At 43.2% G+C, this 27362-nt stretch overlaps 1 protein-coding gene across 1 annotated transcript in view; it reads right to left on the bottom strand.

The window, feature by feature from the left end:
- Positions 1-3434: 3434 nt before the first annotated feature.
- LOC311122092 (uncharacterized protein) overlaps positions 3435-27362 on the bottom strand; it is a 183933-nt gene continuing 160005 nt past the window's right edge. The window contains exons 4-21 of the mRNA XM_084196506.1: positions 26740-27024; positions 26324-26593; positions 26105-26173; positions 24324-24350; positions 24130-24174; positions 17467-17499; positions 17128-17160; positions 16939-17019; positions 12469-12549; positions 10021-10071; positions 9853-9885; positions 9330-9410; positions 8862-8912; positions 8689-8715; positions 8167-8247; positions 7721-7771; positions 7424-7482; positions 3435-6969 (exon numbers count right to left, since the gene is read on the bottom strand). Of these exons, the coding sequence (XP_084052632.1) occupies positions 7445-7482; positions 7721-7771; positions 8167-8247; positions 8689-8715; positions 8862-8912; positions 9330-9410; positions 9853-9885; positions 10021-10071; positions 12469-12549; positions 16939-17019; positions 17128-17160; positions 17467-17499; positions 24130-24174; positions 24324-24350; positions 26105-26173; positions 26324-26593; positions 26740-27024 (1337 nt within the window). The 3' untranslated portion in view covers positions 3435-6969; positions 7424-7444. The remainder of the gene's footprint in view (positions 6970-7423; positions 7483-7720; positions 7772-8166; positions 8248-8688; positions 8716-8861; positions 8913-9329; positions 9411-9852; positions 9886-10020; positions 10072-12468; positions 12550-16938; positions 17020-17127; positions 17161-17466; positions 17500-24129; positions 24175-24323; positions 24351-26104; positions 26174-26323; positions 26594-26739; positions 27025-27362) is intronic.

Raw genomic sequence — 27362 nt, 5'->3', positions numbered from 1 at the left:
AATAATGTAATATTTAAAGGTAACGTAATAATTATAGTTCATTTAATTTTCCTCCTGTACACTGAGTGAGGAATTTTGATTCACCAGCCTAGCCATTAACCTATAGGCTTTGAGACATGCACACAAAAACATTCATACAACGAAATATTTTCCTCAAAACATAATACATTTTTGCCATCTTGTTGCATGGATCAACATTTCATTATAATTCACATTATTCAAAGTTGAAAAATGATAGTATTCTAGGCTAAACATGACAGCCCATACAGGAAAACAATGATACTATTATGTATAGTAGAAATTGATAGAAAAAGAGATGAGTTTACTGAAGAGAAACAAACCTTCCCTGTACATAATCTAAATATTTGTCAAACAAACTATATATTCAATAAGTGCTTTTCAACTGGTTTCTTCTGGTACAGAGGCTGTATCTGAGCTGGTGTCTACTGGTCCAGAGGATTTACCTATACTTCTCTATGAAGTAGACAGAGATTAGTTTAACAGTTCTCATATATTTTCGAATCCAAGATTCTGTAAGAAAAATGATTAAATAAAGTTGCTTTATGTTGCAAGATCACAAGCTCTGAGCTGTTGAAGATTTCTCCCACATTTATACTCTAAGCTACTTCAATAATGAGGACACATCAGATAATACCAATAGGCAACAGGTGTACTGTTCATGCACACCTGAACACTACTGTAAATACAGATAGAACCAGTATCCACCTTCAGAATTACTGCTTGTCGGCAAAATGATGTAGACATATTGGTAGTACTACTTGCTCCCACTCACCTACAACTTGGCACTTACTAACACCACATGTTGACAATAAGATGGTTCACTTCAGCGCGGTGACTCTTGCAGCCATGGGAATTTCCAAAACACAAACCTAATGTAGCCAAACCCTGTCATAAAGGTTGCCTACTAACAAGTAAGAGGGGGAATGTTACCACTGTTACTGTTATGTTAACCTGCACCACAACAAATCATCTAACTACAGTAGATTCTATGAGCAAGTGCTCCGTTACTAAATACTAAGAATGTATTGTCCCTACTGGTCAATTTTCTATGAACACCAATGCAAGTGGTCAAAACAAGTAGGGTACGGTCACCGGCAGCAATTCAAATGGCAGTACCAGCACTGTTTGACTCTAAAATGAAGACTGATTAGATTTTTTTGTTATATGTAATAACATAATCATCAGTAATGATGATCAGGCCTATTGACATTTTAGTCCTTTAGCAGACGTTCCTATCCAGAGTGATTAGGGTTAAGTGCCTTGCTCAAGGGCACAGACAGATGTTTTGACCTAGTCGGCTCAGGGTTTCGAACAAGCGACCTCTCAGTTAATGCCCTGGCCTATCATTACCACTCACCTGAGCCAAACACTTCTCCAACTGGCTCGCTGACTTCCCCACTAACAGTTTTTCAGCTTGCAGCTGTACTTGTAACTGTTGGTTGATTTGCCATTGTCACTCTTACAGCTGTTTGTCTAAGACCTCCCACGCCCCCTCTCCCACTTTCCAGCTGTAGGTGACTGGTTCAGCATTAGTGGCGTCCCCTTCACAGGTCAGAGTGCAGGAGGTTTTGTTGGAGTTTCAGGAAGAAGTGATTGTGGGTTTAGGGACTGCCTCTGTAAATCCAGGAGAGAGAGACAAAGACAAAGCAGGAAGAAAAGCTTGTGAGGCACTGAATAATCTGCTATTTACAGTGGGGAAAAAAAGTATTTAGTCAGCCACCAATTGTGCAAGTTCTCCCACTTAAAAAGATGAGAGGCCTGTAATTTTCATCATAGGTACACGTCAACTATGACAGACAAAATGAGAAAAGAAAATCCAGAAAATCACATTGTAGGATTTTTAATGAATTTATTTGCAAATTATGGTGGAAAATAAGTATTTGGTCAATAACAAAAGTTTCTCAATACTTTGTTGGCAATGACACAGGTCAAACGTTTTCTGTAAGTCTTCACAAGGTTTTCACACACTGTTGCTGGTATTTTGGCCCATTCCTCCATGCAGATCTCCTCTAGAGCAGTGATGTTTTGGGGCTGTCGCTGGGCAACACTGACTTTCAACTCCCTCCAAAGATTTTCTATGGGGTTGAGATCTGGAGACTGGCTAGGCCACTCCAGGACCTTGAAATGCTTCTTACGAAGCCACTCCTTCGTTGCCCGGGCAGTGTGTTTGGGATCATTGTCATGCTGAAAGACCCAGCCACGTTTCATCTTCAATGCCCTTGCTGATGGAAGGAGGTTTTCACTCAAAATCTCACGATACATGGCCCCATTCATTCTTTCCTTTACACGGATCAGTCGTCCTGGTCCCTTTGCAGAAAAACAGCACCAAAGCATGATGTTTCCACCCCCATGCTTCACAGTAGGTATGGTGTTCTTTGGATGCAACTCAGCATTCTTTGTCCTCCAAACACGACGAGTTGAGTTTTTACCAAAAAGTTCTATTTTGGTTTCATCTGACCATATGACATTCTCCCAATCCTCTTCTGGATCATCCAAATGCACTCTAGCAAACTTCAGACGGGCCTGGACACGTCTTGCACTGCAGGATTTGAGTCCCTGGCGGCGTAGTGTGTTACTGATGGTAGGCTTTGTTACTTTGGTCCCAGCTCTCTGCAGGTCATTCACTAGGTTCCCCTGTGTGGTTCTGGGATTTTTGCTCACCGTTCTTGTGATCATTTTGACCCCACAGGGTGAGATCTTGCGTGGAGCCCCAGATCGAGGGAGATTATCAGTGGTCTTGTATGTCTTCCATTTCCTAATAATTGCTCCCACAGTTGATTTCTTCAAACCAAGCTGCTTACCTATTGCAGATTCAGTCTTCCCAGCCTGGTGCAGGTCTACAATTTTGTTTCTGGTGTCCTTTGACAGCTCTTTGGTCTTGGCCATAGTGGAGTTTGGAGTGTGACTGTTTGAGGTTGTGGACAGGTGTCTTTTATACTGATAACAAGTTCAAACAGGTGCCATTAATACAGGTAACGAGTGGAGGACAGAGGATCCTCTTAAAGAAGAAGTTACAGGTCTGTGACAGCCAGAAATCTTGCTTGTTTGTAGGTGACCAAATACTTATTTTCCACCATAATTTGCAAATAAATTCATTAAAAATCCTACAATGTGATTTTCTGGATTTTGTTTTCTCAATTTGTCTGTCATAGTTGACGTGTACCTATGATGAAAATTACAGGCCTCTCTCATCTTTTTAAGTGGGAGAACTTGCACAATTGGTGGCTGACTAAATACTTTTTTCCCCCACTGTAATATAGAGGCACACACACACACACACAGCAATACTGCAAGAATTGGAACAAACATGCACACACACACTGATAACAGATCATATATACAGTAGTTTTCTTTCACCTATCAGGTTAGTAAAAAATGTGATCACTGTCAGAGGTCAAAATAAGAAAAGGAAATATAGAACTCAACTCCTTTATTGAAACAATATAAATATCAAACACCTCAAATTCACAAAGTATTGGCAGTATATGCAGTCTGGAATTCAATCGTTGCAGATAAAATATTTTTAACACACTGCGCTTTGAAGTGCATTTGTTTATCACAGCAGCATGTCTCGGAAGGAAGGAGTTGACACTTGATTTAGGAATCGTCAGTCCTGTGGTGTGATCCGTTTAGTGAACCTGGCTGAGAAAGTAATCCAGTGCATGCAAAGAGACTGATCTCTAAGTCTAGAGTCAACTAGTCCCTTTCCCTAGCTCAGTATTCATAGATCTGAAGGGTTCAGATAGGGATACGTACAGTATGTTGATGATGGCTCAGCCCAGCCCTATACAGACCTTCCTCTGTATTGCTTTCACCAATCAAGTTTGGAAAAAATACATTCTTAAGACAAAGTGCTGAAACAGAATTGGTGTTCAGATGTTGTGTGTACATGGACAACACAAGCATTCAGTCATCAACACACCACTACAGTGTGAGGTCTGGAGTTTAAACAGGGATACATACAATGATTGTACAAGTACAGGTTTTTGCATGTACCAGGACTCCATTTTAGAACAGTCCAGTTCCAAAATAAAGCAATGTGGCTGGTCTTAATTCATAACATCTTCTTCTGTAACATAATTACCTGAGACATACTAGTAAACAAACTAAAACCTGGGATATCCCAGGTTAGTTGTCTTTCCCAACAAATGTTCTTACCAATCTGGTGGCAACTAGTCAACACCGCTGTTACTCCTTACTTTGGTCCATCACAGATTGATGTACAGATATGAGAATTGTTTTATTAAAATCCAGGTGACAAAATTATATTGTGAAAACAGATACGCTCAGATATACAGTGCTGCTTGAAAGTATGTGAGACCTTTTTTCCGTTTTTACCATGAAATCTTATTTTAATCAGAACCAGTCTTTTTGATCTGACATAACAGGTTTATATTTACCAATACCATATGTTGGTGTAGAGGAAATCATGCGTGTAGTAGAAAAACAAAATTAAAAAGTAATTATTGCAGGTGCAAAAATAAGTGAACCCCAAGTTGCATTGGTTAAATCAAGTAGGTAAGTAGAATCAGGCGGGTAAATAATTAGCTACCAAATGAACGAATCAAAGGAGAGATCATTAGGAAAGAGTTTGGGCGGGACTCTGATAAATAGAGATAAGAAACCTGGTCAATTTGGTGTTCCCCATCCAGGTGAATGCAAAGCACACCATGCCGAGAGGAAAGGAGATCGCAGAGGACATCAGGATGAGGGTAGTGAGAGCACATCAGTCTGGGGAAGGCTATAACATAATCAGTCCACTGTGAGGCAAATAATTTACAAATGGAGAGCATTTAACATGACAGCAACTCGGCCTAGAAGTGGACGCCCTTCCAAAATATCCCCAAGAGCCACAAGAACAATAATAAATCAGGTAAAAGCCAACCCAAACATAACATCTAGAGATTTGCAGACCTCCCTTGCTGCATCTCAGGTAACTGTGCATGCTTCAACAATCAGAAGAACACTGAATCGAAATGTCATTCATGGGAGGGTTGCTAGGAAAAAGCCTCTGCTGTCAAAAAAGAACTAAACTGCCCATCTTAACTTTGCCAGAGACCACCTGGACAAACCTGAAGGTTTCTGGAAGTCCAGTCTCTGGACCGTTGAGTCCAAAATTGACCTTTTTGGTCACAATCAACACCGCTATGTTTGGTGAAAACCCAACGCTGCCTACCACCAAAATAACCTTATCCCAACAGTCAAGCATGGTGGTGGGAATGTCAAGATCTGGGGCTGCTTTTTCTCCTCTGGACCTGGATGACTTCACATCATTAAGGGAACCATGAATTCTGAGGTATACCAGGAGATTCTTGAACAGAATGTCAGGCCATCAGTCAAGGAGATAAAGCTGGGACGAAAATGGGTCTTCCAACAAGACAACGACCCAAAGCATTCAAGCAAATCTACCAAAGAATGGCTCAGGAGAAAGAAGATTTGTGTTTTGGATTGGGCAAGTCAAAGTCCTGACCTAAATCCAATCGAGATGCTGTGACAGGACCTGAAGCGGGCAGTTCATGCCAGAAACCCCTCAAACCTCACTCAATTGGCTGAATTCTGTAAGGAGGAGTGTGCAAAAATCACTCAAAACAGATGTCAGACTGATTTTACTGGCTATAGGAGACGTTTAGTCCAAGTTACCGCTGCTAATGGAGGTGCCACAAGCTATTGACTGAAGGGGTTCACATATTTTTGGACACATCGAATCTGAGTTTCTGTTAAATAAACAATGAAAATATCATTTCTTTTTTGTTTGTCATTTACTTGAATGTCTTTATTACGAATTGGGGTTTAGATAAGGATTTTAAGTTTATTTTAATATTTTATAGCAAAAATAATGACAGCCCTGTAGGGTTCACATATTTTCAAGCAGCACTGTATACCAGAGGGAAATTTGAAGGAATATTAAGGTATTAAAACAAATACACATGCACCATTGTTGTTAGTAATACAACATCTCAGTACTGCAGAGCACTCTCTTTACAAGGCAGATGAGGATGAGCTCTACCTCAGGCCTGGTTCCTCTCAACCAACACTCTCTCCCTACACTAGACTTTGCCTAGTGTGGGGGTTGGCATAAATTACTCTGATTAAAATAACTATAACAATAACAACCTGTACAAATACCTTGATATAAGTCAAGTGAAGGCTTGAAGAATTAGTAAATTCTGAAATGATATAAGACATTCACAAGCTGCGATTTAAAACAGAAAGTGGAGTGGGTTGGCATAAAGCGCTCTGGGGAAAATACCTGAAAAGGTATCATACAACCACAAAGTGATTGATACTATGGCTTCAAACAACAAAAACAACCTGCACAAATTGATGGAGATTTGTAAAGACGAGGTATGAATAGTGAGAAAGGGTAAGAATCTCTTGTTTTTGTCAATCACCAAATGTTCTGAGATACAAATATTGCCCTCAAATGTCTGAAGTACTGTAAGTTCATAAAGCACACGGCTCATCACATTATACAGTGAGCTCCAAAATTGTTGGGACAGTCACACGTGTTTTGGTTGTTTTGGCTTTGTACTCCAGCACTTTGGATTTTAAATGACACAATGACTATGAGGTTAAAGTGCAGACTGACTGTCAGCTTTAATTTGAGGGTATTCTCATTCATATCGGGTTAAAGCTGACAGTCTGCACTTTAACCTTATAGTCATTATCTAATTTCAAATCCAAAGTGCTGGAGTACAGAGCCAAAATAACAAAAGATGTCTCTGTGCCAATACTTTGTAGCTCACTGTACTTCATCTGATTGAATGCAAGTTACTATGTGCAATATTTGCCTATTTTCCATTTTAAATGTATAGTACATTAAAAACATCTCCAACAGTTTCTCTCTTCTTGGTCGTTTGTCTCAATGTAACAGACATGGAGGCATGTACTGAGAGCCTTCAAACCCCATTTTTGTGGTCCTCAGTTCCCCACCAGGAAGACCACCAGCTGGAAGGAAGCAATAGAGATCAGAGATCATCAGACAAAACATTACTAATGACTAGGACCAGGAGTTTTTCCCTGGTCAGGTCACATGGTCTGGAAAAACTCTTGGTCTTATGTTATAAATACAGCAGCTTTGTTTACAAATTGCAGGTCAGATTTCTCTCAGGTAGCCTAGACTCTAGAGTATGTTATGACATCATGGCTGGGTTTGTTTTGTTGACGCGACAAAACAAAACATACAAAGTAAACAAAATGACGAAACTGACACTGAGTCTGGCTTTAAGAATGCCAACACCAATCTCACCTCTTCAATGTTTGACTTTCATGGCATCCAAATTAAAAGAAAAATCCCACATGTTGATCACACACATAATAACAATGTAATAACAATGTGAGCACTTCCAAATGCTTTCTTAATAAATCTTGTGGTTACTGTCTTTCTCAGACTCAGACTTACCATCCTAAAACACTGGATTATTTACAGTCTGTCTTCATACTCCATCAACGGTGTGGTTTCTGGCAAGAAAACACACAACAGAAGAGTTGGACTTAATCATACATACACATGCAGGTAAGCACGCATGTGCACACACATCCCTGGTCTCCCTTCACACCCTCACAAGCTACAACAATCAAACAGTACAGGGATTTCCTAGTTTGTCTATTCTGGACCACAAACTTGCTCTACCAATCCTCAAGGTAAACAACAACATAGTAGATGGCAGAATTCCAGGTGAATGCCACTGTGTCTTACCCTCAGGCTTTGACTCATCTTTAGGACTGTTGGATCCACTGGGTTCATCTGCTAATGAGAACAGAAGGACAAACTTGTTCTAATGAGATCATTTCTAGTAACCCTCTAGATCACGTGTCAAACTCATTCCATGGAGTGCCGAGTGTCTGCGGGTTTTCACTCCTCCCTTGTACTTGATTGATGAATTAAGGTCACTAATTAGTAAAGAACTCCCCTCACCTGGTTGTCTAGGTCTTAATTGAAAGGAAAAAAACAAAAACCCTCAGACACTGAGCCCTTCATGGAATGAGTTTGACACCCCTGTTCTAGATGAACCCTCTATCCTTATAATACACAGTATAATGTTACAGGCATCAAATCATCCAGGACAAATATGGGTTGAGTGTAATGTAACTCCCAGAGCACTCTGTTACCGGGTCAACTATCTGCTTAAGTTTCATACACACCTCCCTTCTCCTGCCCCTTTTCAGCTTTGTCTGCGTCGTCTTCCCCTGTTTTGGGGTTGGCAGTTAACGGAACCGTAACCACTGCAGAATCACACGTAGAAGGAAAACATTAACTACAGCCTCTCTCATACTGCATCAAACACTGCTTAAAGCTACGATATGTAACTTTTTGGGCGACCCAGCCAAATTCACATAGAAATGTGAGTTATAGATCTTTCATTCCCGTTGTAAGCAAGTCTAAGAAGCGGTAAACCTGTTCTATTTCTATGCTTCCCGTTTTGGTTTTGTACACCAGCTTCAAACAGCTGAATATACAATATTTTTGGTTATGGAAAAATAGATTTCACAGCGGTTTAGATGGTACAATGATTCTCTACACAATGACTGCTTGTTTTTTCACAAACTGAAATTAGGTAAACTATTAGAATTTTATCAACCAGGAAACTTAGTAATTTCTGTATAGTACATCTTTAAAGAAGTTACTTCTGCTTTTTACAGTCTGAAATTAACTGGATGACTTGCCTTGTTCTGGCTGGACTACATCACTGCCTTTAGTTGAGGAGAAGAGAAGAGAGAAAAGTTGAGCTTAACATTCTCATACACAGACCACATTAGTATTTGTTGTGTTCACTTCTGGATGACAATGAAAAGGATGCTAAGTGGCAGAATTCCAGGTGAATGCCACTGTGCCTTACCATCAGGCTCTGACTTCTCTTTAGGACTACCGGATCCGCTGGCTTCAGCTCCTAAGGAGAACAGAAGGACAAACTTTTTCTAATTAGATCATTTCTAGTAACCCTCTAGATCACGTGTCACACTCATTCCATGGAGGGCCGAGTGTCTGCGGGTTTTCACTCCTCCCTTGTACTTGATTGATGAATTAAGGTCACTAATAGTAAAGAACTCCCCTCACCTGGTTGTCTAGGTTTTAATTGAAAGGAAAAACCAAAAACCCTCGGACACTAAGCCCTTCATGGAATGAGTTTGACACCCCTGTTCTAGATGAACCCTCTATCCTTATAATACACAGTATAATGTATTTAGCATTTAAGAATCTGTCAGTTACAGGAATCAAATCATCAGGACAAATATGGTTGGAGTTCACTGTAACTTCCAGAGCACTCTGTTACCGGGTAAACTATCCGCTTAAGTTTCATACACACCTCCCTTCTCCTGCCCCTTTTCAGCTTTGTCTGCGTCGTCTTCCCCTGTTTTGGGGTTGGCCGTTTGTGGAACCTTAACCCCTGCAGAATCACACGTAGAAGGAAAACATTAACTACAGCCTCTCTCCTACTGCATCAAACACTGCTTAAAGCTACGATATGTAACTTTTTGGGCGACCCAGCCAAATTCACATAGAAATGTGAGTTATAGATCTTTCATTCCCGTTGTAAGCAAGTCTAAGAAGTGGTAAATCTGTTCTATTTCTATGCTTCCTGTTTCAGTTTTGTACACCAGCTTCAAACAGCTGAATATACAATATTTTTGGTTATGGAAAATATATTTCACAGCGGTTTAGATGGTACAATGATTCTCTACACAATGACTGCTTGTTTTTTCACATAAACTGAAATTAGGTAAACTATTAGAATTTTATCAACCAGGAAACTTAGTGATTTCTGTATAATACATCTTTAAAGAAGTTACTTCTGCTTTATACAGTCTTAAATTAACTGGATGACTTGCCTTGTTTTGGCTGGACTCCATCACTGCCTTTAGCTGAGGAGAAGAGAGAAAAGTTGAGCTTAACATTCTCATACACAGACCACATTAGTATTTGTTGTGTTCACTTCTGGATGACAATGAAAAGGATGCTAAGTGGCAGAATTCCAGGTGAATGCCACTGTGCCTTACCATCAGGCTCTGACTTCTCTTTAGGACTGTCGGATCTGCTGGCTTCAGCTGCTAAGGAGAACAGAAAGACAAACTTTCTCTAATCTGATCATTTGAAAGAAACACTCCTATGCTTATAATACACAGTATATTATATTTAACCTTTAAGAATCAGTCGGTTACAGCAGTGTTTTCCCTAGGACTTTTTCAGCAGTGGTAGACGGGGGGCATTGCTACTAGTGTTAGCGCAATGACATGCTACACTACATGACCAAAGGTATCTAGACACCTGCTTGTCAAACATTTCATTCCAAAATCATGGGCATTAATATGGAGTTGGTCCCCCCTTTGCTGCTATAACAGCCTCCACTCTTCTGGGAAGGCTTTCCACTAGATGTTGGAACATTGCTGCAGGGACTTGCTTCCATTCAGCCACAAGAGCATTAGTGAGGTCGGGCAATGATGTTGGGCGATTAGGCCTGGCTCGTGATGTGGAAAATTATCACTATACTTATTAAAAATCAAAGTTCTTCCAGAGTTTTTGTAGAATCAATATAGATTTTTTTACATAGAGTAACGGAAGCCGAGCTGGTCTGCAGAGCACCTCCCGTCTACCTCTCAGCTCTCCGTTTATATAGTCATATTCACATACATCTTAGCTTAAAGCCCCTCCCTCTTGGGTTCCCCCACCACCATCCTCAGTTTCCCCCTCTCTACCGCTCCGCCCACTTCCTTAGTCTATGATAGCGGCTAAATTGGACTTTTATTCAGTTTAGAATCAATAGTAGTATAATCAATCACGCCCTTGTCATGCAAAAACAATCATGTTCAGTTTAAACTCTGTTCAACCCCGGCTCACCCTGGCTTGACCTGAAGATTGATTGTTGGACATGACAGGTCCACACTCAATCTTTCAAACATACCCAAACCCACTCCTCTCTTCCCTCCCGTCATGCTGTAATTACTCATGATTAGTCTAAACTCTGTTCAACTCTGGCTCCACTCTCTCTACTTTGTTTGAGGAGAGAGTCAAAAGGCAACAGTCTGGTTTCAGTCTCCAATAAGGTAAGACAGCCATGGATTAGGTAAGAGCAAAGAATTCGACCCAAGGTCAGATCCACACTTCACACACACACAAACCCAGTGAAAGGAACCAATCATGTTCCCGCCCAGCATCAGAGAGCACCCATGTCTAATTCTGACTCCATGTTCGTCATGTTTGTGATAAACAGAGTTAATCTCATAGTTTACTATAAAATCTTCTTAACTCGCAGTCGGCGTTCCAATTCATCCCAAAGGTGTTCAATGGGGTTGAGGTCAGGGCTCTGTGCAGGCCTGTCAAGTTCTTCCACACCGACCTCAACAAACCATTTCTGCATGGACCTCGCTTTGTGCACGGGGGCATTGTCATGCTGAAACATGAAAGGGCCTTCCCCAAACTGTTTCCACAAAGGTGGAAGCACAGAATCGTCTAGAATATCATTGTATGCTGTTCACTGGAACTAAGGGGCCTAGCCCGAACCATAAAAAAAACTTGCCCCAGACCATTATTCCTCCTGCACCAAACTTTACAGTTGGCACTATGCATTGGGGCAGGTTGCGTTCTCCTGGCATTCGCCAAACCCCGATTTGTCCGTCAGACTGCCAGATGGTGAAGCGTGATTCGTCACTCCAGAGAACGCGTTTCCACAGCTCCAGAGTCCAATGGCGGTGAACTTTACACCACTCCAGCTGACACTTGGCAATGTGCATGCTGATCTTAGGCTTGTGTGCAGCTGCTCGGCCATGGAAACCCATTTCATGAAGCTCCCAAAGAACAGTTCTTGTGCTGACGTTGCTTCCAGAGGCAGTTTGGAACTCGGTAGTGAGTGTTGCAACCGAGGACAGACTATTTTTACACGCTACGCGCTTCAGCACTCGCCGGTCCCGTTCTGTGAGCTTGTGTGGCCTACCACTTCGTGGCTGAGCCGTTATTGCTCCTAGACGTTTCCACTTCACAATAACAGCACTTAGTTGACCGGGACAGCTCTAGCCAGGCAGAAATTTGACGAACTGACTTGTTGGAAAGGTGGCATCCTATGACGGTGCCACGTTGAAATTCACTGAGCTCTTCAGTAAGGCCATTCTACTGCCAATATTTGTCTATGGAGATTGCATGGCTGTGTCCTCGATTGTATACACCTGTCAGCAATGGGTGTGGCTGAAATAGCTTAATCCACTAATTTGAAGGGGTGTCCACATACGTTTCTATATATAGTGTAGCTGTTCCCATAGACTTCAGGTTATTGAGCCAATGACTATCCATTTAAAAGCATCTTGGCAAAAATATATACATAAAAAAAATACATCAACAATTCAGCAGCGGTGAATCAAGGAACCAAATCATCAGGACAAATATGGTTTGAGTGTACTGTAACTGCCAGAGCACTCTGTTACCGGGTAAACTATCCGCTTAAGTTTCATACACACCTCCATTCCCCTGCCCCTTTCCATCTTTGTCTGCATCGTCTTCCCCTGTTTTGGGGTTGGCCGTTTGTGGAACCGTAACCCCTGCAGAATCACACGTAGAAGGAAAACATTAACTACAGCCTCTCTCCTACTGCATCAAACACTTCTAAAAGCTACGATATGTAACTTTTTGGGCGACCCTTACAAATTCACATAGAAATTTGAGTTATAGATCTTTCATTCCCATTGTAAGCAAGTCTAAGAAGCCGTAAATCTGTTCTATTTCTATGCTTCCCATTTCGGTTTTGTACACCAGCTTCAAACAGCTGAATATACAACATTTTTGGTTATGGAAACATATATTTAGATGGTACAATGATTCTCTACACAATGACTGCTTGTTTCTTCACATAAACTGAAATTAGGCAAACTATTAGAATTTTATCAACCAGGAAACTTAGTGATTTCTTTATAGTACATCTTTAAAGAAGTTACTTCTGCTTTATACAGTCTGAAATTAACTGTATGACTTGCCTTGTTCTGACTGGACTACATCAGTAGTCCAGTCAAAGTTGAGTTTAACATTCTCATACACAGACCACATTAGTATTTGTTGTGTTCACTTCTGGATGACAATGAAAAGGATGCTAAGTGGCAGAATTCCAGGTGAATGCCACTGTGTCTTCTTACCCTCAGGCCTTGACTCATATTTAGGACTACTGGATCTGCTGACTTCTGATGTTAAGGAGAACAGAAGGACAAACTTTTTCTAATCTGATCATTTGAAAGAAAACCTCCAATACTTATAATACACAGTATAATGTATAGTACCAGTCAAAAGTTTGGACACACCTACTCATTCAAGGGTTTTTCTTTATTTTTACTATTTTCTACATTGTAGAATAATAGTGAAGACATCAAAGCTATGAAATAACACACATGGAATCATGTAGTAACCAAAAAACTGCTAAATAAATAAAAAGTTATTCTATATTTGAGATTCTTCAAATTAGCCACCCTTTGCCTTGATGACAGTTTGCACACTCTTGGCATATGACTTCTCACAATTTTCTCAAAGCATTTCATTACTAAGGATGTCAAGGCGACAGGACGGTAGTCATTCAGCACAGCGGGATTAGATGCTTTAGGAATGGGAATAATTATTTAGTTTTTCCACAATACTGGAACTGGTAGAGCGAGGATTGGAAAATGTCTGTAAAAACACCAGTCAATGGTTCAGCACAGTGCTTTAACACGTCCAGTTATTTTGTCTAGGCCTGGGCTTTTGTGTGCGTTACATCCCCTGAACAACTTTACAACATCAGCCTGTTTAATAACAACCCTCTCAAACATTTGTAATGATGCTTCCATGTGTTTTACCTCTGACACAAAGTCGTCAGATTCAAATCGTGAGAAGAAAACATTCAGTTCATTAGCCATGTTCTGGCCCTCATGTCTCCCAAGGTCAGCATTGGTTAGCCATGTTCTGGCCTTCATGTCTCCCAAGGTCAGCATTGGTTAGCCATGTTCTGGCCCTCATGTCTCCCAAGGTCAGCATTGGTTTTTACCCTGCCTATGTGGGAGGCACTAGCCATGGATTTAATCCCTTGCCAGGCCACCCTTGAGTTTCCTGAGGAGAGGGTCCTCTCCACCTTTTGCATGTATGTTTTACCTCCGACACAAATCTTGAGAAGAAAACATTGAGTTCATTAGCCATGTTCTGGCCCTCGTGCCACCCTGAAGCTCCTCGACCCGTTTCAGTTTGCCTATCAGTCTAGCAGAGGAGTTGATGATGCCATTCTTACTCTCCTCAACATGGTCTATAGATATCTAGAGGGCGCCAAATCCCATGTCACGGTTCTGTTGACTTTTCTTCTGCCTTCAAAACAATCCAGCCTTACATTCTGGCACAGAGACTCATAAGGGACTTCTCCTTAGATGGGGGGATGGTTTTGTGGCTGTTGGACTTCCTGAGCCAGAGGTCACAGCGGGTCAAAGTAGGTCCCCACGTGTCGGACATATGCACCACCAACACAGGCTCTCCTCAGGGATGTGTTTTGTCCCCACTCTTGTACACTAATAGTTGTACTAGTTCCCATCCTGACAGACACCTCGTTAAGTTCGATGACACTGCTTTGATCAGCCTGTTGCAAGTTATCACTTTTGCCTTATGGCAAGGTGCTCCATCATGCTGGAAAAGGCATTGGTCGTCACCAAACTGTTCTTGGATGGTTGGGAGAAGTTGCTCTCTGAGGATGTGTTGGTACCATTCTTTATTCATGGCTGTGTTCTTAGGCAAAATTGTGAGTGAGCCTACTCCCTTGGCTGGGAAGCAACCTCACACATGAATGGTCTCAGGATGCTTTACTGTTCGCATGACACAGGACTGATGATAGCGCTCACCTTGTCTTCTCCGGACAAGCTTTTTTCCGGATGCCCCAAACAATCGGAAATGGGATTCATCAGAAAAAATGACTTTACCCCAGTCCTCAGCAGTCCAATCCCTGTACCTTTTGCAGAATATCAGTCTGTCCCTGATGTTTTTACTGGAGAGAAGTGGCTTCCTCGATGCCCTTCTTGACACCAGGCCATCCTCCAAAAGTATTCGCCTCACTGTGCGTGCAGATGCACTCACACCTGCCTGCTGCCATTCCTGAGCAAGCTCTGCACTGGTGGTGCCCCGATCCCGCAGCTGAATCAACTTTAAGAGATGGTCCTGGCGCTTGCTAGACATTCTTGGGCGCCCTGAAGCCTTCTTCACAACAATTGAACCTCTCTCCTTGAAGTTCTTGATGATCCGATAAATGGTTGATTTAGGTGCAATCTTACTAGCAGCAATATCCTTGCCTGTGAAGCCCTTTTTGTGCAAAGCAATGATGACGGCACGTGTTTCCTTGCAGGCAACCATGGTTAACAGAGGAAGAACAATGATTTCAAGCACCACCCTCCTTTTAACGTTTCCAGTCTGTTATTCTAACTCAATCAGCATGACAGAGTGATCTCCAGCCTTGTCCTCGTCAACGAGAGAATCACTGACATGATGTCAGCTGGTCCTTTTGTGGCAGGGCTGAAATGCAGTGGAAATGTTATTTGGGGATTAAGTTCATTTTCATGGCAAAGAGGGACTTTGCAATTAATTGCAATTCATCTGATCACTCTTCATAATATTCTGGAGTATATGCAAATTGCCATCATAAAAACTGAGGCAGCAGACTTTATGAACATTTATATTTGTGTCATTCTCAAAACTTTTGACCACGACTGTATACAAAACAAAAATTATGCTTGTGAGGCACTGCATAACCTGCTGTTTCATACACGACCACGCGCACACATACACACGGATACATACACACAGATATATGAACACACACACGCATACAGAAACACATCCTGATAACAGATAGTTTATATGTCTTGTCAAGCAGTTCGCTGTTGAACTCCACAGATTAAACTCCAGTCTGTTTTTGTCAATCCACTGATTCTCAGCTCAGTCTGCCACCTTGTTCTTCCTATGCTTCCATAAGATGCTTGTGATGGGGCCAGGCACTGTGGACTTGTCTGGTTTCAACATGAACTCACCTCCCACTTTAAGCAGACATTTCATAAATGTATCAGAGTATCAATGTATCCAGGGTAACACATCATGGTTAGGGTATAAATATGTAGTCCTAACCCTATATATAAACACAACATTTAAAGTGTTGGCTGCATGTTTCATGAGCTGAAATAAAAGATCCCAGAAATGTTCCATATGCACAAAAAGCTTATTTCTCTCAAATATTGTGAACAAATTTGTATACATCCCTGTTAGTGAGCATTTCTCATTTGCCAAGATAATCCATCCACCTGACAGGTGTGGCATATTAAGAAGCTGATTAAACAGCATGATCATTACACAGGTGCACCTTGTGTGGGGACAAAAAAAGTCCACTCTAAAATGTGCAGTTGTGTCACACAACACAATGCCACAGATGTTAAGTTTTGAGGGAGCGTACAATTGGAATGTCCACCAGAGCTGTTGTCAAATACTTTAATGTTCATTTCTCTACCATAAGTCGCCTCCAATGTCGTTTTAGAGAATTTGGCAGTATTTGTATTTATTAGGGATCACTACGTCCAACCGGCCACACAACCGCAGACCACGTGGCTGGGCCTGGCTCCCTAGTGGGTGGGCCTGGCTCCCAATTGGGTGGGCCTATGCCCTCCCAGGCCCATCCAAGGCTGCGCCCCTACCCAGTCATATGAAATGCATAGATTAGGGCCTACTGAATTTATTTCAATTGAATGATTTCCTTATTTGAACTGTAACTCAGTAAAATCGTTGAAATTGTTGCATGTTGCATTTACATTTTTGTTCAGTATATTTAGCTTTTAAGAATCAGTCAGTTATAGGAATCAAATCCTCCGGGACAAATATGGTTTGAGTGTACTGTAACTGCCAGTGCACTCTGTTACCAGGTAAACTATGCGCTTAAGTTTCATACAAACCTCCATTCTCCTGCCCCTTTCCAGCATTGTCTGCATCCTCTTCCCCTGTTATGTTGATGTCCGTTAGCGGAACCGTAACCTCTGCAGAATCACACAGAAGGAAAACATCAACTACAGCCTCTCTCCTACTGCATCAAATGCTACTTAAAGAAGTTACTTCTGCTTTACAATCTTAACTGGATGACTTGCCTTGTTCTGACTGGACTCCATCACTGACTTTAGTTGAGGAGAAAAGAAGAGAGAAAAGTTGAGCTTAACATTCTCATACACAGACCATATTAGTATTTGTTGTGTTCACTTCTAGATGACCATGAAAAGGATGCTAAGTGGCAGAATTCCAGGGGAATGCCACTGTGTCTTACCATCAAGTGTCATTGACTTAAACAGAGACTTCCTACTTAAAGTAATTAAAAACAGAATTCAAATAAAATAGCAATCAATCTATGTTCTCGTGATATTCTGAGATATGCAGATGAGCATCTATCCTACTTCTGCTTCATGACGTCTTAAATGAGCTGGATGACTTGCCTGTGGTTTGGTTGTTTCCATCACTGGGTTTAGCTGAAGAAGAGAGAATAGATCAGTTTAGCATTCTCAAACATCTTTGTTGTGACAATATTTAATGATGATGATGGAACTATTTGATTTGTAACATACAGTAGATCAGGGATAGGCAACCCTGTTCCTGGAGTGCAAGGCTCTGTTGCATCCCGCAGTGTGTGTGAAGTTTGGTGTGACGTTCTTTTATGTTTTTAATTTGTACACTTTGTTTGTAAACCATCTGTCAACGATGGCTTTACAGTGGTGGGGTGTTGGACTGATCTTGTTGATCGTGTACCCGCTACAGATGGACTAAATGATGAAAACGCTGCTGGCAGCGGAATCCAATACAGCAGAGAGTTCCTACTACAATGCAACTCAAACACGAACGCCATGGATATCCCAATGGCCCATCTTAATCCCTGATTGTCTGCAAGTGGATTACAAACCCAAATGCAAACTTCGAAAACGCCGGGGAATCAGACAAAGACTTAAAAATGTAAGACCAAACTTCCCTTACCCACCACCTTGCTGATCAATGCCCAGTCACTGAGGGGGAAAGCAGATGAGCTTTTAGCGAATGTATGCTTCCAACACGAATACTGGGAGGCCTGTTTGCTGGCGTTTACTGAGACTTGGCTGGATGACAGAGTCCCAGACAGGGAAGTGGAGCCGGCCGGCTTCACACTTGTCAGAGCGGACCGTGATCTGACCGTCACAGGGAAACATCACTGTGGCCTGCTTGTCAGGGACCAGTGGTGTAAATTGATCCTGGTAAGACAGATACTCTGTACCCCCAACATTGAACTGCTTTCTGTGTCACTGCGACCCTACTATCTGCCCCGTGAGTTCCCCCAATTGTTTGTTACCGTTGTGTACATTCAACCAAAAGCTAATATAGCAAAAGCATCAGAGATTATTTATAATCTGTCACAGAAACTGGAATCCATCTCCCCCGACGCACCCACATTTATTTTAGGGGATTTTAACAACTGTACTTTGCAGAAGATCCTGCGCACGTACCACCAGTATGTGAAATGTCACACTAGGAAAAATAAGACTCTTGATTTGTGCTATGGGACAATACCAAATGCTTTCTCTGCCACCACTAGACCTCCCCTGGGGACATCAGACCACAATGTTGTCTACCTCTGGCCAACCTACTGTCGGCTCCTGGAGAGGGAGAAACCTACAGTTAAAACTGTTCAGATCTGGAACGACAATAGTATCACTCATCTCCAAGGGTGTTTTGACTGTACTATGTGGGAGGTATATGAGGATATATGAGGTATATGAGGACAGCTCTGATCTTGATGAACTCACAGATGTTGTTTCAGACTATGTAAACTTCTGAGTCAGTTGTGCCTACTAAAACCTGTAAAATCTTCCCTAACAATAAGCCTTGGGTATCAAAAAATCTAAAATCACTACTTAATAGGAAGAAGGCCTTTTATGCTGATGGTTATAGACAGGCTAGACAACGTGAGATCAAAAGACAGATACTGGTGGACAAGGAGGCATACAAGCAAAGGGTGGAGAGGACCCTCTCCTCAGGAAACTCAAGGGTGGCCTGGCAAGGGATTGAATCCATGGCTAGTGCCTCCCACATAGGCAGGGTAAAAACCAATGCTGACCTTGGGAGACATGAGGGCCAGAACATGGCTAACCAATGCTGACCTTGGGAGACATGAAGGCCAGAACATGGCTAACCAATGCTGACCTTGGGAGACACGAGGGCCAGAACATGGCTAATGAACTGAATGTTTTCTTCTCACGATTTGAATCTGACGACTTTGTGTCAGAGGTAAAACAAATGGAAGCATCATTACAAATGTTTGAGAGGGTTGTTGTTAAACAGGCTGATGATGTAAAGTAGTTCAGGGGATGTAACGCACACAAAAGCCCAGGCCCAGACAAAATAACTGGACGTGTTAAAGCACTGTGCTGAACCACTGACTGGTGTTTTTACAGACATTTAGCAATCCTCGCTCTACCAGCAACATGTGCCAGTATTGTGGAAAAACTCAATAATTATACCCATTCCTAAAGCATCTAATCCCTCTGTGCTGAATGACCACCACCCTGTCGCCTTGACATCCTTATTAATGAAATGCTTTGAGAAAATTGTGAGAAGTCATATTCTCAGTGCCACCCAGAAGCTCCTCGACCCGTTTCAGTTTGCCTATCAGCCCAGCAGAGGAGTTGATGATGCCGTTCTTACTCTCCTCAACATGATCTATAGATATCTAGAGGGCGCCAAATCCCATGTCACGGTTCTGTTGACTTTTCTTCTGCCTTCAACACAATCCAGCCTTACATTCTGGCACAGAGACTCATAAGGGACTTCTCCTTAGATGGGGGGCTGGTTTTGTGGCTGTTGGACTTCCTGAGCCAGAGGTCGCAGCGGGTCAAAGTAGGTCCCCACGTGTCGGACATACGCACCACCAACACAGGCTCTCCTCAGGGATGTGTTTTGTCCCCACTCCTGTACATCCTGTACACTAATAGTTGTACTAGTTTCCATACTGACAGACACCTCATTAAGTTCGCTGATGACACTGCCTTGATCAGCCTGTTGCATGATGATGAGGAACACCATCCTAAATGACTTTGTAGAGTGGTGTGACAAATCACACTTGGTCCTCAATACCAACAAGACCAAAGAGATGTGCATAGACGTCAGGAAGCGTACAACATCTATCAGAGGTCAGAACATAGAGATTGTAGAGGAATACACATATCAGGGTGTCCTCTTAGACAATAAGCTTCAGTGGAGTAAATGTACAGACCTGATCTACAAAAAGAGTCAACAGAGACTGTACTTTCTCAAAAAGCTGGGATCTTTTAATGTTGACTGTACTATACTGACTCTGTTTACAAATCTTTCATTGAGATTAATTTAACTTTTTGTATTGTTTGTTGGTTTGGCAATCACTGTCAGCCAGAGAAATATGCTGAGAAGGATTATCACCACAGCAAGCAAGGTACTTGGAGTCAAACAGAAAAGCCTGGATGAGATCTTTAAGGTCAGGGCCCACCGCAAGGCTCACAAAATCATTTTAGACCCAAGCCACCCCCTGTACCCTGACTTTTTGATTTGTAACATACAATAGGTCAGGGATAGGCAACCCTGTTCCTGGAGTGCTGGAGGTACTGCAGGATTTTCTTCCAACTAGGCACCACACCAGACCAACTGAGCTAATTGATCAGTTCAGTGATTGACTAAATTCACACCACACCTGGTCTTCCAGGTCAGTTAAATCAAAAACATGAAGTGCCTGCAGTCCTCCAGGACCAGGGTTACCTACCCCTGCAGTAGATGAACGGTTTAACCACAAGCTCTTAAAGACACAAAACCTGCAAAGGTCTTGAGACATTCTGAAATAAGCCACATTTCTAAACCAGCAACAGTCATATCAAACAAAACAACATGGAAACAGTTCTCAGAACTCAAAATGTTCTGATTGACAACCATGGAGCAGATCAAATAAAGCAGAAGACTCACACTGAATGTCACGCTCGTTAACGGAAGATACGGACCAAGGCGCAGCGTGATAAGCGTACATCTTTATTGTAGTACACAACACGAACAAAAACAACAAACAAACGATACGTGAAGTCCTGAGGCTACACAAAACAAACCTTTACGGAACAAGATCCCACACCGACTGGTGCCAAACAGGCTGCCTATATATGGTCCCCAATCAGAGACAACGAGATACAGCTGCCTCTGATTGGGAACCACCCTGGCCAACATAGATCTAAACGATCTAGAACATCAACATAGAAAATATAACATAGACACTACACACCCTGGCTCAACATTTAAGAGTCCCCAGAGCCAGGGCGTGACAGTACCCCCCCCCCCCCCCAAAGGCGCGGACTGCGACCGCGCCACACAAATACAACAGGGTAGGGGCCGGGTGGGCATTCCGCCTCGGAGGCGGATCCGGCTCCGGGCGTGACCACCACTTTCTCTCCACCTCCCCGTTGCTCCCCTGGTCTGGTCTGGCACCGGTGACTGGAGCTGGACCCGACGACGGTGGATCAACCCGTACAGGCTCCGGACTGGAGCCGCTGGCCGGAGCTGGACTGGGCACCGGTGGAGCGGATTGCTCTGGCTCCGGAGTGGATCCGCTGACTGGAGTTGGACCGGACCCCGGTGGAGCGGATTGCTCTGGCTCCGGAGTGGAGCAGCTGACCGGTGCCGGTGGAACAGGCACGGGCCGTGCCGGACTGGACACACGCACCACTGGCTTGGTGCGGGGAGCAGGAACGGGCTGACGGCGCGCACCACTGGCTTGGTGCGGGGAGCAGGAACGGGCCGGACCGGGCTGACGACGAGCACCACTGGCTTGGTGCGGGGAGCAGGAACGGGCCGGACCGGGCTGGCGACGCGCACCACTGGCTTGGTGCGAGGGGCAGGAAGAGACCGGACCGGGCTGGCGACGCGCACCACTGGCTTGGTGCGAGGGGCAGGGAACAGGCCGGACCGGGCTGGCGACGCGCACCACTGGCTTGGTGCGAGGGGCAGGAACAGGCCGGGCTGGACTGGGAATACGCACCACTAGCTTGGTGCGGGGAGCAGGAACAGGCCGGGCTGGACTGGGAACACGCACCACTGGCTTGGTGCGGGGAGCAGGAACGGGCCGGGCCGGACTGGGAACACGCACCACTGGCTTGGTGCGGGGAGCAGGAACGGGTCGGGCCGTAGTGTGGACATGCACCACTGGCTTGGTGCGGGGAGCAGGAACGGGCCGGGCCGGACTGGGAACACGCACCACTGGCTTAGTGCGAGGAGCAGGAACGGGTCGGGCCGTACTGGGAACACGCACCACTAACTTAGTGCGGGGATCAGGAACGGGCCGGACCGGACTGGTGACACACACCACTTGCTTGGTGCGAGGAGCGGGACTGGGTTTCCTTATAAACCTCCACTCCTTCTGCTGCCTAACCAGCTCCTCTCGCCGTGCCTCTACACTCTCCCTCTCCCTTCTGCAGATACGCCCTGTCGCTGCCTCCTGCTGCCCCGTCGTCCACGCCGTGTGCCCCCCCAAAATTTTCTTGGGGTTGCCTCTCGGGTGTCCATCGTCGGCACGGTTGGCGCCATTTCTCCTCTCTTGCCTGGGCATTAACCTTTGCCCATGGCCCTTTCCCCGCGAATATATCCTCCCATGACCACCATTTGCCCACCTGAGACATCGCTATTCTCTCCTGCTGGGCACGCTGCTCTTTTGGTGGGATCTTCTGTCACGCTCGTTAATGGAAGATACGGACCAAGGCGCAGCGTGATAAGCGTACATCTTTATTGTAGTACACAACACGAACAAAAACAACAAACAAACGATACGTGAAGTCCTGAGGCTACACAAAACAAACCTTTACGGAACAAGATCCCACACCGACTGGTGCCAAACAGGCTGCCTAAGTATGGTCCCCAATCAGAGACAACGAGATACAGCTGCCTCTAATTGGGAACCACCCTGGCCAACATAGATCTAAACGATCTAGAACATCAACATAGAAAATATAACATAGACACTACACACCCTGGCTCAACATTTAAGAGTCCCCAGAGCCAGGGCGTGACACTGAAGCACATTAAATAATTGGCTTTTGGAACGTATAAACTAGCAAGGGGTGGCGGTGACAGAATCTTTATCCACAATGTTACCTCTATTGGAGACATTTTGACAGTGCACAAATGCATAGATGTGAAGAGAAACCAAAACCAAACAGGTTATTTCAAATACTCATCAAACGTACATCATTTAAAGCACATTTCCCTTGCAGATTCCAACTGCATCATACACATTTTATATAGGCTAGTCCACACACAGCTAACTTTAAACTCACATTATTAATCACCTTCTCATACTGTATGTAGATGTCACTAAAACATGTTCTTCAAATAAATGCTACCACAAATAATGTGAGTAACACATTTCTGGCAACATCTCCACATATCTGCATTGTCAAAAAGGCCCCATAGTAGTACCATGTAAAAGGTGTGTTAGTGTTATTACCTGTGTTAGTGGGCTGATTGTTATTATTCTGATTCATGGAGTAATCTCTAGGTGTCTTCTCCCCTACAGTGCTATAAACTGTATCCATGGCAACCCCAGAGAGAACCCCTGAAACTCCACGGTTGGCAACCTGATCATCCCCAACAGTGTGATAAACAGTATCCGTGGCAATAGAATTCTGATTGTTGACTGCATCCCCTGTAAAGTTACACCATCCATCAACATGTGTTTACAGCAAACAGAGTAGAAGAAGTTCCTTGAATTTAAGATGTATTTGCCCTTTAAATTTGCATATAAGAAAACTTGGAAATATTCTGGGTTGTGGGATTACTGCTGTGCACTCGCACTCTCGCTTTCTCTCACACAAACACACACAATAGGAGATACCTGTTACTTAGTAAGGGCCCTAATTCAATTAAAACAGATTTCTGGATTTCTGGGATGGGACAAAAACAACACTCCTGTCCTGTGCTGTGAGGAAGCATGTGTGCAGTGCATGGAAGTACTGTATGTGTATAAGGTGCAGTGCATGAATAATAATAATAATAATGTTGTGTTTGTATTACTGCGGGGAGCCAGTTAGCAGGTTGAATATGGATCAGAGTCAAGTTAGGGTAAAACTTACCAAACATTCCACCACAACACTTTCTCAAAAAGTCGATGCAGGTGTCTTGGGGATATCCAGAGATGAAAAAGAGACACACAAATGTAAGACATTATCAAGACACTTTCATTCAAATGAAATTCACATTGTGTAACATTTTGGTTAATCAGTGAGTATGAATAGTTGAACCAGGAAGAGACAGAGAATCATCCTACCTTTTATTTTCTTCCTCACCAACCAAACTGGGGAGTAAAAATACAAATATTTTATGACTTTTTTATTTTATTTTATTTAACCTTTATTTAACCAGGTAAGCCAGTTGAGAACAAGTTCTCATTTACAACTGCGACCTGGCTAAGATAAAGCAAAGCAGTGCGATAAAAACAACAACAACACAGAGTTACATATGGGATAAACACAACGTACAGTCAATTACACAATAGAAAATCTATATACAGTGTGTGCAAATGTGGTAAGTTATGGAGGTAAGGCAATAAATAGGCCATTGTGCAAAATAATTACAATTTAGTATTAACACTGGAATGATAGATGTGCAGAAGATGATGTGCAAATAGAGATACTGGGGTGCAAATGAGCAAAATAAATAACAATATGGGGATGAGGTAGTTGGGTGGGCTAATTACAGATGGGCTGTGTACAGGTGCAGTGATCGGTAAGCTGCTCTGACAACTGATGCTTAAAGTTAGTGAGGGAGATAAGAGTCTCCAGCTTCAGAGATTTTTGCAGTTTGTTCCAGTCATTGGCAGCAGAGAACTGGAAGGAATGGCTACCAAAGGAGGTGTTGGCTTTGGGGATGACCAGTGAGATATACCTGATGGAGCACATACTACGGGTGGGTGTTGCTATGGTGACCAATGAGCTAAGATAAGGCGGGGATTTGCCTAGCAGTGATTTATAGATGACCTGGAGCCAGTGGGTTTGGCGCCAAATATGTAGTGAGGGCCAGCCAACGAGAGCGTACAGGTCACAATGGTGGGTAGTATATGGGGCTTTGGTGACAAAACGGATGGCACTGTGATAGACTACATCCAATTTGCTGAGTAGAGTGTTGGAGGCTATTTTGTAAATGATATCGCCGAAGTCAAGGATCGGTAGGATAGTCAGTTTTACGAGGGCATGTTTGGCAGCATGAGTGAAGGAGGCTTTGTTGCGAAATAGGAAGCCGATTCTAGATTTAACTTTGGATTGGAGATGCTTAATGTGAGTCTGGAAGGAGAGTTTACGGTCTAACCAGACACCTAGGTATTTGTAGTTGTCCACATATTCTAAGTCAGACCCGCCGAGAGTAGTGATTCTAGTCGGGCGGGCGGGTGCAAGCAGCGTTCGTTTGAAGAGCATGCATTTAGTTTTACTAGCGTTTAAGAGCTGTTGGAGGCTACGGAAGGAGTGCTGTATGGCATTGAAGCTCGTTTGGAGGTTTGTTAACACAGTGTCCAATGAAGGGCCAGATGTATACAAAATGGTGTCTTCTTAATTACAAGTCTGCATTAATATTATGTCAGCTATTGAATATGACTGTATCCACAATTACATGCTTAAGCTGCAATAAGAAACAATTTCTGAGAGCACCAATAAACAACCTGCATACAGTACCTGCACACCTGTAAAATAACATAGCCAGCGATTTCACATCTAATATCCAATGAACTCTAAACATATTTTTAGGTTACCACAAAGTAATTACGGTCCTTTTTGCTGATTAATTAATTAATTCAGATTAGGCTAATCCATACTGTGCGAGGTCCAAATTTGTGCATCACTGTGACACATTATGAAGACTGTGCCCTACAGCAGGTGGTGCATCTAACCCCCTGTCTTGTCTGTAGCAGTAGCCTGAACACTACTGTAAATACAGGTAGAACAGGTATCCCCTTCAGGGGGTATAGCTCACTGTTGTTGCTGCTGTTATGTCAATCTGTGCTTCAGAACTATGTACATGTGCAGTGCTCTGTTACTATAGATGTGCTGTTCTTACCTATGATGGCGACAAGTACTAATATGGTAAAGACAACCAAAGCAACAACAGCACCGATATTGGAAGGCTCTGAAATGAAAACACATTTTGTATTGATACTTTGACAGGAGTTGATCAGGTATTCAACATAGTGCAGCATTCAAAATGTCCTACAACACTAGCAGTGTTACTGACATATCAATACATAAGACTGTAGCATACTTATGAGTGTCCACTCACCTGGGCCAAACACCTCTCCAATTGGCTCACTGACTTCCCCTTCCCCAGCAGAGTTCTTCATCTTGCAGAAGTACTTGTAACTGTTGGTGGATTTGCCAGTGTTGTTCTTAAAGACATTCATCTGTTTGTCTAAGACCTTCCACTCCCCCTCTCCCACTTTCCAGCTGTAGGTGACGGGTTCAGCATCAGTGGTGTTGCCCTCACAGGTCAGAGTGCAGGTGGTTTTGTTGGAGTTACAGGAAGAAGTGATTGTGGGTTTGGGGACTGCTTCTGTAAATAGAGGAAAGAAACAGGAATCATTTGGGAAAATGCTTGTGAGGTACTGAATAACCTGCTGTTTCTACACGACCACACATACACACGTACACACACACAGATGTATGCGCACACACACACACACACACAGAAACACTTACTGATAACAAATAGTTTATATTTCTTGTCAAGCAATTTGCCGTTGAACTCCACAGAATAAACTCCACTGTCTGTTTTCGTCAATCCACTGATTCTCAGCTCTCCAGTAGTCAGGTCCAGGGCTGTGCGGCCTTTGAAGGCAGCATAGATTTCCAGACCAAAATCCTTGTCCCACTCTGCCACCTTGTTCTTCCCATGCTTCCATAGGATGCTTGTGATGGGGTCAGGCACTGTGGACTTGTCTGGCTTCAACACGAGCACACCTCCCACTTTATGATAAAGATCATCTGGAAAAGCAGACATTTAATATATGTAAGATAGTATCAATGTATCCAGGGTAACACATTATGGTTAGGGTATAAATATGTAGTCCTAACCCTATTGACATTGAACTGACATTATTATGAACTTTTACTTTTTATGTCAAGAATTCTGCTTGCTGGGCGTACCTGGCCTATCTAGTCTGCCCACTTTGATAGTATTTCCCTCCTCACCACCACCACTGGAGTGGAAATGTATCTACGCTACACCATAGATGAAAATCTTTGGGTACACCCTGCCTCTGAGGCTGTCCACTATTATATCACCAGCTAGGTTTCCATCCTATTTGTGACATATTTTCATG

The sequence above is a fragment of the Coregonus lavaretus genome (genome assembly GCF_964263955.1).
Source record: "Coregonus lavaretus genome assembly, contig: HAP1_SCAFFOLD_751, whole genome shotgun sequence".
In the NCBI taxonomy this organism is placed as follows: Eukaryota; Metazoa; Chordata; class Actinopteri; order Salmoniformes; family Salmonidae; genus Coregonus; species Coregonus lavaretus.
The sequence above is the reverse complement of the archived record's forward strand: the minus strand, read 5'-3'. Positions and strand labels throughout refer to the sequence as shown.